The 12,617-nt window shown below is 56.1% G+C and overlaps 3 protein-coding genes across 3 annotated transcripts; 2 read left to right on the plus strand and 1 right to left on the minus strand.

Moving 5' to 3' along the window:
* Window positions 1-2,699: 2,699 nt before the first annotated feature.
* On the plus strand, window positions 2,700-4,767 carry B0T15DRAFT_395021 (uncharacterized protein; the record flags this gene model as incomplete). Its single annotated transcript, XM_062864762.1, has 4 exons — window positions 2,700-2,861; window positions 3,073-3,264; window positions 3,361-4,073; window positions 4,134-4,767. Coding segments are annotated over 4 exons (1,701 nt in total), but the record flags the coding sequence as incomplete, so codon positions are not given.
* A 1,312-nt stretch (window positions 4,768-6,079) lies between these two features.
* On the plus strand, window positions 6,080-7,112 carry B0T15DRAFT_136264 (uncharacterized protein). Its single transcript, XM_062861814.1, has 2 exons — window positions 6,080-6,566; window positions 6,635-7,112. The coding sequence occupies exons 1-2, from the start codon at window positions 6,320-6,322 to the stop codon at window positions 7,024-7,026; spliced, it is 639 nt and encodes a 212-aa protein (XP_062722056.1). The 5' UTR covers window positions 6,080-6,319; the 3' UTR covers window positions 7,027-7,112.
* Window positions 7,113-9,199: 2,087 nt separating this feature from the next.
* B0T15DRAFT_483696 (uncharacterized protein) lies at window positions 9,200-11,729 on the minus strand (the record flags this gene model as incomplete). The annotated part of the gene is made up of 2 exons (XM_062866181.1): window positions 9,200-10,600; window positions 10,650-11,729. The coding sequence occupies 2 exons, from the start codon at window positions 11,727-11,729 to the stop codon at window positions 9,200-9,202; spliced, it is 2,481 nt and encodes an 826-aa protein (XP_062722057.1).
* Between the last annotated feature and the right edge of the window lie 888 nt (window positions 11,730-12,617).

Below are 12,617 nucleotides of genomic sequence, written 5' to 3' on the forward strand. Positions count from 1 at the left end.
AGATGACGAAAACCTAAGCCTACGAGCTGCAGCAAAGATCTACGACGTCAGCCATACTACTCTACGCCAGCGACGCAACGGCCGGCCTATACGACGCGATATACCAGCCAACTCATGGAAGCTTACGGATCTCGAAGAGCAGACGATACTTCAGTATATGATTAAGCTATCTGAGCGTGCATTCCCACCTAGACTGAGCGGTATAGAAGATATAGCCAACTATTTGCTATGCGAACGCGATACGCCCCCTATCGGCAAACGCTGGGCTAAAAACTTCGTCAAACGTAAGCCAGAGCTCCGGATACGTTGGACACGTCAATACAACAACTAGAGGGCCAAGTGCGAGGATCTAAAGATCATTGGCGCGTGGTTTATCCTTGTACGGAATATCAAGGCCAAGTATAGTATTCTAGACGACGATGTCTATAACTTTGACGAGATTGGGTTTATAATGGGTATTATCTATATATATATGGTGGTTACAACCTCTAATAGGCGTAGTAGGGCAAAACTAGCCTAGCCTGGCAACCGTAAATAGGCAATAGTAATCCAGGGAGTCAATGCCCTCGGCTGGGCTATTCCTCCCTTCATTATCTTAGCTATATAGTACCACCTTGCCAACTAGTATACCAAGTGCAACCTCCCAGCCAACTGGCGCATTGCAACTACTAATAATGGCTAGACTATCAATAAAGTAGGCCTAGATTGGATCAAGCACTTTAACTACCATATAAAGTCCTATACAAAGGGCATATACCGGTTGTTGATCCTCGACGGCTATAAAAGCCACCACTCGACTGAGTTCGAGCTCTATTGTAAGCAGAACAACATTATCATACTCTGTATGCCTCTATACTCTTCCTACAAGTGCCAGCCACTCGATGTTAGCTGCTTTAGGCCACTAAAGAAGTCGTATAGTCGCTAAATCGAGAACTTAAGACATATATACATCAACCACATCAGCAAGCTCGAGTTCCTCTGTACCTTCCACGACGCCTTCTTTGCCTCTATGACAGAGAGCAATATATAGGGTAGCTTTGCAGGGGCTGGCCTTATACCATACGATTCAGAGAGGGTGCTTTCTATACTGGATATATAGCTTCGTACACCAATACCCCCAGCCTTATAGCCTACTATAATACAACCTTAGGTCTTCCAGATACCATACAACCCCCGAGAAGCCAAATCGCAGTCAACGCTCATCAAGACTCGAATTGCCAATCATCAAAATAGCTCTCCGACTTCGATGTTGGCTGCTATAGATCAACTTACCAAGGGTACAATGGCTATAATGCACTAGGTTGCTCTCTTTCGGTCAGAGGTCTCTTCGCTCCGCAAGGCCAACGAGGCACTAAACAAGCGCCGGAGAGCTAAAAGAACACGCATACAGCTTAGAAGATCACTTACTATACAAGGTTCACAGGATCTACTGGCCTAGAAGGCTGTGGGTAGAGAGGTAGTAGGAGAAACGCAGCCGGAAGGTAGTAGTACAGGGGGGGGTCGTACGAAGGTTCAGTGCTATGGTGTGTGCGGCAAGCCTGGCCATAATACGCGTACTTGCCGGGAGGCTGCAGAATCCTCAGATTCAGCTGTTTCTGATGTAATTATAGTTGGTTCCTAGTGTTGTTGTGTTGCAATTGAGTATAGTGTTCATAGGGTAGTGGAAAGTGGACCGTTCGCTTGTCTGGACCGCTCGCTTATCAAATACGTTACAGGTATAATACATCCATACACGAGTCCATACAGGAGGTGCTTTACTGCACCGTACGTGTAACCGCAGACTTCCGATGCCTTCAGTTCACAGTACCCCGAGCTAATAGAGAGCGAAACGGGTCAGCATGACACTGTTACTACAACATTACAAACCGGAAGAGTCATCACAGTGTCTGCAGTGTCAACAGCATCAACAATATACCTATTCTTCGAACGTTATGCAGTTTGCTGGCTGTGATTTACGAGTGGGTCAAGAAATAAGGTATATGATGCGTGTAAGTTACCGTCGGCCATATCCGCTTACGCGTCCTAAAATCGAATGCTGCGCATCTTACAAGGACTGCCGGAAGCAAAAAGGAGTCTGCTGCCTATTCTTTGGCTCGATTGGATTGTTTACCCTTCTTCTTCCTTCATTTATTACTAGAGCACGTGCTAAAGCTAGGGATCAGTGAGAGGCATCCTGAACCCACGTTAGACCTCACCAGCTTTAGTGCTAGATATACACCTGGTGTGCTGTCAGTGTCTGCCTCTGTCGGCGAAACACGACGTGCAGCCACAGGGCTAGTAGAGGCCTCTGGAAGACGACTTGCTGCGCCGCACGAAAGAGTTGCAGTACTCGGAGATGCAACGAATCTCTGCGGCGCACTCGCCCAGTCTGAGTGCGGAGTTTCTTCCCGATGTTGCCTGCAGCCTGCAGTTCCTCTTCCACCTCACTTGCTTCGGGTTTGGGCGAGTCCCTGGTGAAGTCTGATCACCCCAGCACTACTACTTAGTAGCCGTCAAGATGTTATGTGCCCGATGCCGCAACGCGCTGCAGTATTTCGTTACGAAGGATGACTCGCCATTACGACCAGGTGGGCACACACGCCAACTCCCATTCTGTTTACCCCCGTCACTACTAGGTGGCTTGCTTACGCTCTGCTGCTTCCACCAACGAAGGACAGCAGCGTCACGGCCACGAGAGTCGTAAGCGGGGCCCGTGGATCGGGACTGCCCATCATCCCACATACGAAAGTCTGAAGGGAGCCATCGACCAATGTTGCAGTCTTTGCATTGCCCTTTTGGAGATGCTGGCCCCTGAACAACAAGACTTCCTCATGGATCCCTCTCGGCCGCACAAGGACGGCACCTCGGCGACCTTGCCCAAAGTCTCTACGAGATTCTCCGGCTGTCGAGAAACGTCGTACTATTGGCTAAATGCTCACTATTATGTATCGGGAAGCCCGCTCTCTACTTCCTTCCGTCGCCGTGCTCAAGTTATTATTCTGGAGCCAGTCAACGGTGAGATTCCCTTCACCATTCCGACTTTCACGGCAGAACCCCCTAGCCGGCAACTCACCGCAAACAGACGCTAGTGAGCACCCCCTCGCACTCACCAACCATACACAATCCCCGGAGACGTTGGCCCTGGCTAAGCGCTGGTTTTCCGATTGCGTCCGACACCATAAGAGGTGCACGGCCGCCTCTAGGGGCGGACCTTGGTATCCGACCCGCCTCCTTGATCTCAGCCGCATCGTTCATGATGGCACGGAACCGAGCTCGGATCAGATAGTATCCGTCATCGAAACGTCAAAGGTGCCCCCGGCTGGGCGGTACACGACCCTGTCCCATCGCTGGGGCCGGACGGAGGAACTCCAGCTCACCAAGCGCACGTATCCTCATCTCGCCACGGGAGTCCCAGTGGGATCATTGCCCCGGCTCATGCGCGATGCCATATTCATCTCGCTCGAGCTGGGGATTCGCTACCTTTGGGTCGATTTGCTCTGTATCTATCAAGGCAAGGACGACATAACCGACTGGCAGCGGGAGGCCGCACTGATGGACCGAGTCTATGCGAATACCTTTTGCAACATATCGGCCGGCGATGCAAACGGCTGTCTTGAGTCGCTGTTCAGCCCCCGGGACCCGAACGACTTCCTTCCCCAACTCATTGAGTTGCAACTCGGAGATCGCGAGGATGAGACGGGCCTGTTCCGTGTGCACGACCTAGACTACTGGCGCCGAAGCATTTCCCGAGCACCTGTCAACACGAGAGCCTGGGTTCTTCAGGAGCGTTTCCTCTCACCGCGGGTCCTTCAGTTCGACAGACGCCAGGTGCTCTGGGAATGTCTCGAGGTCTCCGCCACGGACACCTGCCCGAAACACATCCCGATGAATCTTATGGGCCGAGACTACCTGCTGTTCAAGAGCTTGGTGCCCATTGCCAAAAGCGAAAGCCCTCCTGAGTCCGAAAGAGACGTGAGGCGCACCTGGATTGCCCTCGTTCGGGAGTACACTGCTTGTGGTTTGACTGTCCCCGGCGACAAGCTCATCGCTATCTCCGGCATCGCGAGACACTTAGCTACCTTTGTTGAGGACGAGTACGTGGCCGGAATGTGGCGGAGCTATCTACAGGTCGGGCTTCTCTGGTACGTGAGAAGATTCAGCCTCGGGAAGACAACACGACCTGCCGAGTACCGTGCTCCTTCCTGGTCGTGGGCATCGATTGAGGGTCCGGTTCGGCCGGGGTTGGGCGGCTTTGGATCCTCGCTCATCACTGTGGAGGAGGTGCAGCTCGAATATCTAACAGGTGATGTATTTGGGGCGGTAACGGGCGGTTGGCTTCGTTTGCGTGGTCCGCTTAGGCAGCTGCAACTTGTCCGCAACAACGGGCCCGACCGCAACCCGGCGCGGGAGTGGGACATGATCTTAGAGGGCGTCAACGTTGCCATGCCGGAGACACAGCCGCCGCACGAGCCGTACGGAGTGGAGGTTCGTCTCGACACCCTCCACGAGAGCTTTGCAGAACAGAACGCAAGCGACACGCTCTTTGCGATGTTAGCCCGAAACATCATAATTAAGGAAGGCCACAAAGACGCGGGTCACGGGCATATGCATATCCTGCTCTTCAACCTCGTCGACAAGGAGAACGCCGTCTTCGAGCGTATTGGCCTTGCCAAGACCTGGCACTCAGCCTACAAGGAGGCAATACTAAAGGCAGAGAGGCCAAGGAACGCTCCGGCACTACCGGGCGTTGACTGCGGGAACGGGGTGTATTCGATTTGTGTCATTTAGCATCGATGCTACTCGCACATATACCTGAACTCACTCCTTCCTCCGTAACCGTTGCGATGCCGGAAGGCACCGTATTCGGGCCCATTACGGGCATGAGACGGTTGACCTTTACGGTGGAGAAAGCCGACCCCGTCAACTGCCCTCTGAAGTGGAAAGAGGTGGAAGAGGAGATGTTTCCAGAAATTACACCGCGCTCGAATCTATATCGACAGCTTTGGAAAGGCCTGATCTGTCCCTTAACGAGCTTCGTAGCTGCTCCACCTCGAGCACTATACGACTTTCTGTTCGGGCTCGTCGCATCCAACCTCAACTGAGCGAACCGCCTTCCAACAATAAGGTGGAAGACGAAGGGAAGAAGGCTACGTTGAGGCCTGGACCAGAACCAGGATACGGATGAAGGTATGCCAGCATTCAACTTTAGTTCCGATTCCTATTCAGCTGCTGACACGGGCCATCGGATGGCTACAGGTTCGCGTTTGCGAACAAGCGCGTTGTTGCGACTTTGATTAGTCGGATTATGGGTGTGAGCAGGAAATTGGTGGGAAATTCCGCACCTGCAGAGTACCCGACACGAAAAACAATAATCGAATAACTATTGAGGCGGATCCAGGTCATTATTAAGTCGGGAATTTACATACCTCACCCCTGCACACGGCCTTAACTAATTCCGGAACCCTTTGCGTTCGGCCTTGGCAGGCATGACACACTCAAGTGACGCTTAGCCCACTGGCCATGCCGCGACTTTCTGAGGAAGACGTGTACGACATTGTGCCCGATTCGGAAGGCGAAGGTCTGTCCTAGGCCAGCAGACAAGCTGCGGCGGGAGACTCCCGCGCTGCCAAGTTCGCCAGATCCACGGTCCACCGCAGGAGGATCGAGGGCAGTCCTCAAGTTCGGCAACTCTCTCGTGACCAACTGAGCCAGTATCAGCGGGTTCAAGACGACGAACCGATGCCGCAGGACGACTATAAGTATGTCGAAGGGCAGCGATATCGACGGCGGCAACAGCAATAGTGGCAGCAAGGTCGAGAGTTGAGTCAATCGAGTTTCGTAGTCAACCCTCGGGGCCATAGCGCCCCTTCGCAGCAGGCTGGCGAGGCCGAACGCGACGCGGGGGACATCGGCGACCTGGTCGTCAGTGAGCTTCCGCGTGATTTGACCAGAAGTACTGTCAAATTCGCCATGTCTCTGGCCAAGTCGGGCCGCACTGCCTAGGAATGGCTGAGACAGAACCGCTGGCTAGGTACCTACTAAACACTAACAAAACCACTGTTTTCCTAACATCTCGCCACAACGAGATTGTACAGATAAAAAACAGTGACAATGAGCGAATCCCGGACTAGATACCTAGTCCTTATAGACACGTACGACGTATATCGCAGGCGATGGAGCGCACGGAAAGGTATGAACAGAGAGTGTATTAGGTTCTGTCTAAGTAAGAGAAAAAGGAACGAAATGGTAGTTAGGGGACCACCCTAATATACCTTAGGAAACGGCCCGTGCGTAGCAAACGGCCGTTCCGGGGCTCTGGGCATATGGATTCCGTACCCACATGCTCGGCTCTCTTATGACAACGTGCCAGAGAGGCATCGTGAGCGCTCCAAGCGCGTTTGCGCCATGTTCACGACGCCGCCGGCCAAAGGGGGCTAGGGCCTTTCCCAGGAACATGCCGACACAGAATACGCGGACGCGGTTCTTGGGATGTGCGCATCCCTCTATGATAGGAAGATCGCGCCGGAAAACATCCCGCGCGAGCCTTTCGACATGCTCGTCTGGGATAGGCTCTATAGGGAGCCTCGGTAAGTCGCTCGGTTTGCGCTACTGCATCAATGTCTGGAGGACAAAGCTGACCATCCCCCTCCGCTAGATATTTCGTCTCCGTGGGCGGGCGAGGCGGAACGCGCCGAGTGGAGCCCGGATCCTGTCGCATCGATATGCAGGCAGTACTTTCGCGCTGAAGAGGCTGCTCGGCGCCAGGAATTCCTGAACAGCCACGCCGCGGACATGGCGATGACCCTGACGGCAGGGCTCCGGGTCAGGAGGCTCCCTGAACCGGTCGTCGAGTCGTTGAGCGACACGGCGAGTGAGGCGGGTGAAGGGCGCGCTGGCCCGTCTAGCGCCGCGAAGGCTGCAGATGCCGCGATGCAAGCCAACCCAGAGCGTCCTGTCGATGTCCCGGCCACCGCTAAGATCACCACGCGCAATCCACTTGGCTTCTATCTTCCGAGAGAGTTCAGATGGACGTATCACATGGGATGAAAGACGCATCGCATGGTGATGGGATGGAAGTATGACATGGCCATCTCAGACGGGATGGTACAGCCATCCGGAAGATCCTGCCGCCCAAAGACCACTTGATCCGAAGTTTTCTTTGTTCTGCCTTGCTCTACCCGTCGATTCAGATCGATCGACCCAGGAATCCAGGATAACATGAGTCTCGGTTGGGCAAGCGACGGCACTCGTGTCTTCGATCGACAGAGCGCGACGACAGACGAAAGACCCTGCTTCCAGATGTCCAGATACACTTGGTATCTCAGTGTCGGGAACGTGTTAAGGGGGTCTCCTTCGCAGGTTCGGTGTCTTCTCCTTATTTCTCTCCGCGGTAGGTTATTCCCCTATGGTATTCTGTGTCCTCCCTGGAGCGCAGCCTTCCCTGGCCGCTTGAGGTTAGCCTTCCACTGATAACATTTCAGGCGGGGACCCATCCCGCCTGCGGTAGCCAAAAAAAACCCTCGGAGACGAGCCACTCGAGGACAACAAATCTGTACACGGCGGAAGCGAGCCAGATACGGCACCGTGAAGAGGGCCAGAGGCTGCTGGACACAACGGCGCAGAGAGATGAGGAGTGTGCGGAGAAAGCTACTACGCACCGTCACCGATGCAGTGCAACAAGCAGACTTTCGGAGGGGTCCGAGACGAACTCCGGAAGGAGGCCTCTTTTCAGCACCACCGAGCAAGAGGACCTACCCCAACTAGATCATGGGGTCCACCTCCACACATACACCGGTGCTTCTGAGTCAGACATTGCGAGCCTGAGGGTTGTCGAATCGGTAGCAGGTGAACATTGGTTGTTGAGAAATCCTGTTGTACGGTCGATATTGTGACCTGTTTTTAGCCGTGTCGCATTTATGCTTTGGGGTGGTTTGAGGTTATGGGGAAGTACATGAGAAAGGGGATCTCGGGGGTGAGCGGACGGCACGATGGGTCCCTGGTAGTCTGGAACGAACCAACGATCAATAAGGTTTTTTTTTAGCGCTGGCAAGCACGAGAGAAGAACTAGCACATACAATGTAGAGCTTGACGCCGGGGGACGCCGGGGGGCGGGGTGGTTGCTGGGGAGTGCAATCGATGAGCCTGCCGGTCTCAGGGAAGCTCTCATCAGTGCGAAGTAACCGCCAATTCGCAAGTCACCATGAGGGCACCCAACGCAGCCCAACCCCGCCGCGGACAGCAGCGTGGCAGACCCTCGTGGAAGAACGGGCTCTCGACACAATCAATGTCTGCACGTTATTCGCCATGTACTACGTTGGCAGCGACCCGGGCAGAGCAGAGGCACGGCGGCACCGCAAGACCTCGCGGAGGCAACGACAATCAACGCCGCAGTCGAACTAGGGAGCCATCTCAGGGTCAGGAGCGCTGGCGCATAGCTAAGGGTCCCAGAGCTAAAAGGTCGGGTAATCATACTCTTCTGTCCCACCGCGGTGTTATCGGGATACTCCTTCGATATATCCCGAACGCCAACAATTTATGCGAACTGTTGGCCCGCATCGGCCACGGAGATATCTCGCTGACCAAACGGACGATCTCCCTCAGGCCCAAGTGGGCGCTACAAATCTGGGATACTAAGAAGGGGTTGTGCGGCCTGGGAATCCAGCCTGGGTATGGCCTTCAGCTAGGTCTGACAAAGTGGGATACGTCCCGATGTGTACTAAGTCTATGCGACCTCTTGGCTGGACTACCCTAGTTAGTGGCGACAGTCGTGGTTCTGCACAAGGTGACGAAGAATAGGAAAGGGAGGTTGCCAAGGAAACTGAACCGAGACCTATATTTCGGCAGAGGAACAGAGTGTCATAGCATCGCCATCCAATGCATCTTAGTTCGGCTGCTCACCCAGCTCATACCGATCGCTCTTCACATGATCGTGAGAATGGAATTTCTGACGGTATGCGCATGTTCTTTTTCAAAGGCGATGGTGACTACCATATTTGCAGACCGCTTGCTGACCAGCTTCCAGTGGACCGGTCAACAAAGTGACATTCCCAGACGACCCAGCTGTCCCACGGACATTGAATACTCCCCTGCCACATCCACCTCTCAGCAAATGAGAGCACGAGCTGAGCTTAGCACGTAGGTATATATTTTCAGCCATCTCCTTCCTCCGCGTAGAGCATACGTACATCAGTAACCGGGTATCAACACCACACCCCACCAATCAGTCAAACATCTCGCCAATCTCTTCCCCCTCGTCAGGGGTAACCGCCAGCTCGAGCAGCTCGTGCGCAAGCTCGACCGTCTCGGCGTCGATGCCGGCCTCCAGCACCAAGTCCTCCTCGGCAAAGTTCAGCCTCGCCAGCGCGAGGAAATACCGCTGCGACCCGCCGTATGAGGCCGCCAGCTTGGTCGACGTGTTCGCCACGTCTGCGGTCTGCGGGTCCGTGACCAGGAAGTGCAGAAGCCATGTGGCATGCGAGACGATACGGCAGAGGGCGGCCATGGCCTCAAGTTCTGCATCATTCAAGTCCCCTTCAGCAACCGCAGCCGCCTTATCATCCACACCATCCACTGTGTTCGGATCCCCCTGATCCAGGCCCATCTCGTCTCCGTTCACGGTCTGGGATGCTTCGCTGGGTTCTTTCCGCAATTTGTCCGCCGCTGGCTGCGTCGGGGGCAGGTCCGAGTCATACAGCCGATCGATCGCCCAGCATAGCACGGTGACAAGGTGGGGGATGGCGACATCGCTCTCGGCGATCTGCAGCGCGCCAAAGGGGCTTGTGGCGAAGACAATCAGCGTCCCCAACGCGGCCGACTTCGCGAGCAGCTCCTTTTCTGAGCCTGGCGCTGCCCACCGCGGTGACTCGCAGAGAAACGACGAGACGCAATCGATGATCGTGGCAGCAACTGTCTCGGGACTCCTCACCTCCCCGCGGCCTGTCGAGGGGTTCGTGGCGGACGGGATGGGTCCAATGCTATCAGGCGACGCAGATGTGCGCAGCAACGACATCATGGTGAGCCAGTCAGTCTCCGGATGCTTGGGCGAGAGCATCATCAGGACGAAGTCGAATTCCATGGCCCTCCAGAAGTCGAGCTGCGCAGAGGGCTGTGGCGAGTCGCCGTCTGCGTCGTGAAATGCCGGCGTTATACATCCCAGGGCGGCGAGGTAGAGCAGCGAGAGACAGTGGGTGACATCGATGTTTTGACATAGCTGTCGTATGACAGCGTCGGGGTGTTCGGACAGGTCCCCATCGGCGCTGTGGAGGCGGGGCACTGCCACGAGGCGGCAGGTCGTCGCACAGACGGGAATGAGAGACGAGATGATCTGCGGGGCAACGGCAACCGTGTTGAGATGCAGCGTGTACGACAGCAACGCGGCGAGATAGTAGATGGGCCCATAGTACCTCTCGGACAGACACTGGTGCCACATTTCGATCAGGAGATCCCCGAACTCTACCAGGAGACTTAGTGGGTCTCCGGGGATCCCCATCTGGGGGAGTTTCTGAAAGATGAGCGATGCAAGGGATTGTTTCGGGTCTGACGGGAACGTGTAGTGCGAGAACACGTCGAACGTGGGCGGCTGTCCGCAACTTGTAGCGTGGTCGAGGAAGAGCCGCAGGAACTAGGCACGAGTTAGCAGCGCCACCAAACCTCAGGCGACACGGACTTACATCAAACGGCAGGGAAATCGCCTTCACAGAGGCAGGGCGGGGCGTGGTGCTGGCCGCGTGTCCATCGCCGAAGGGCGCGTCCCCCCCGTCTATCTCCAGCGCGAAGGTCGGGCTGTCGACGATCGGGCGCTTCCTCTTCCCCTTGGTGGGCGTGCGCTCCGCAGGAGAGAGCACGGCGGGCGCAGAGTCTTTCCTCCTCAAGGTCTGCCCCTTGCTGGGGCTGGACAGGACCTCAACGCCATCGAACCCATCACCTATGCTCCATGTCCGGTCCTTCCTCGGGGTTCCGGGACCGTCCTTCCGTCTGGACTTAACCCGGCCCAGCTCCTCTCTAAGGTCCTGGCGGGCAAACTGCAGTTCGGTGGCGGTGGTGCGCTCGGCGGCCTTGATCTGCTCGATGACGCGCTCTTGCTTGGCGAGCTGCTCGGCGTTCTCTTTCTTCAGGCGTGCCACATCGGCCTCGTGCGTGACCCGGACCTTGTCATACTTGGACCGCAAGATGGAGGCTTCCCCCTTGGCGGCCGTGAGGTCCGACTCCAGCTCCGACAGGCGTGCTTGGAGTGCCGCGATGATCTCATTCTGGTTTGCCGGCCCGGTGCCATGGAGCGCCTGTGACGCCGGGGCGGCAAAGGGACGGGTTACTGGCGGAGGAGGGCGGGCGAACTGCGACTGCCGGGGCGGCGGCTGCGGCCTGGCGGGATACCGCTGAGAGGGCAGAGGCGGTTGGGTGGGCCGTGACGGCGCCGGATACTGCGGTTGCGCGAGGTAGGACGGCCTGGGGGGGGGCAGGTGCTGGTTCCATCGCTGCGTCCCGGTGGAAGCGGTGCCGTGGCGGGGCTGCTGGACCGGCTGAGGCTGTGGTGGCGCCGGGCGGGGCGGCGGTTGGGCGAGCTCATCAATCACGACGGTATCATCGAGGTCGTCGTCCTCGAACTCGTAGTCAAATGCATTGTGCTGCGTCGGCGGCGCGGCTTGCGAATGCGCCTTCTGGGCCTGCGTGAACTGCACGGCGTTGTTTTCGAGCTCCTGCAGCGCCGTGTCGTTCAGGTCCTCGAAGCCGTCGTCCGAGAACTCATCCATGGCCGCCTGTTCTTGCGTCCAATGCCAGGCATGACCTTGGCATTGGGAGACGGACGTGCTGATACATATGAGACGCCGAGAGCCTCGACGTTGGTGGGCTCCCGTCTCAAAGATAAACCCTCAAAGTTCAATCAACACGCCGAACCGGAACGCGATGCAGCGCGCGGAAGTTCGGTCATGCCCCACCTGTCTCTGTTCCTGGCAACAAGTTGGCGACCGGGTCTCGGCGCGCCAAACTTTCCCGATCGGTGGGTCATTTTCCAGGCATGTGATTCGCGGCGGCAGCCTCCGCGAGATCTCTCGCGATAACTGTCCATGGCAGTTTGGACGTTTCAAAAGCTCTATTCAGTTGTGCGACGCTGTAGCAAACAAGACCATAGTGTCTCGGTGCTTGCTGTTAATTCTCTGACCTCGTTCTAAATGGCGAGGGTCACTCCGGGCTCGAGTTGCACGCAGCGCCGCGTCATAGCCTAGCTCGCCTAGTTCCGATCAATGGCCCCACTTTCGAGGCCCTGGCACCGGGATTGACGTAGTGCACGCTCAGGATCCAAACAGCGAAATTTCAGACGCCAATCTGTCTTTATGGATGGTCGAATGTTGAACTCGTGAACCCAACCCAATAGCTGATCCGCCACCTTGCTCTCCCATCTGTCCCACGGATTCGCAACGGCGCCCGCTGCTAATCCCAGAACAACGGCCCGCGCCAACGCCTGCGACACTTCTCCGCAATCCTGCGACCCGCTCCACATCCCCGGTCGAGCCGAGCTGGAAGTGCGCATCGAGCGCAGAACCGACCTTCTCCCCCAAATCTGTCAGTGCTCGTTGCGCCTGGTCGCTCTGCCTTCGATCGGACCTCACTAACAGCCTACAGCTGCAACTCTCTTCTAG

This window comes from Chaetomium strumarium, assembly GCF_033439665.1.
Source record: "Chaetomium strumarium strain CBS 333.67 chromosome Unknown B0T15scaffold_3, whole genome shotgun sequence".
NCBI classification, from domain to species: domain Eukaryota; kingdom Fungi; phylum Ascomycota; class Sordariomycetes; order Sordariales; family Chaetomiaceae; genus Chaetomium; species Chaetomium strumarium.

Excerpts from the sequence above, each read along its gene's own strand:
- B0T15DRAFT_136264 (XM_062861814.1), top strand. The coding sequence starts at position 6,320 with ATGCTCGGCTCTCTTATGACAACGTGCCAGAGAGGCATCGTGAGCGCT. Across the intron at positions 6,567-6,634 it reads AGGCTCTATAGGGAGCCTCG|ATATTTCGTCTCCGTGGGCG; the intron begins GTAAGTCGCTCG and ends CCCCTCCGCTAG.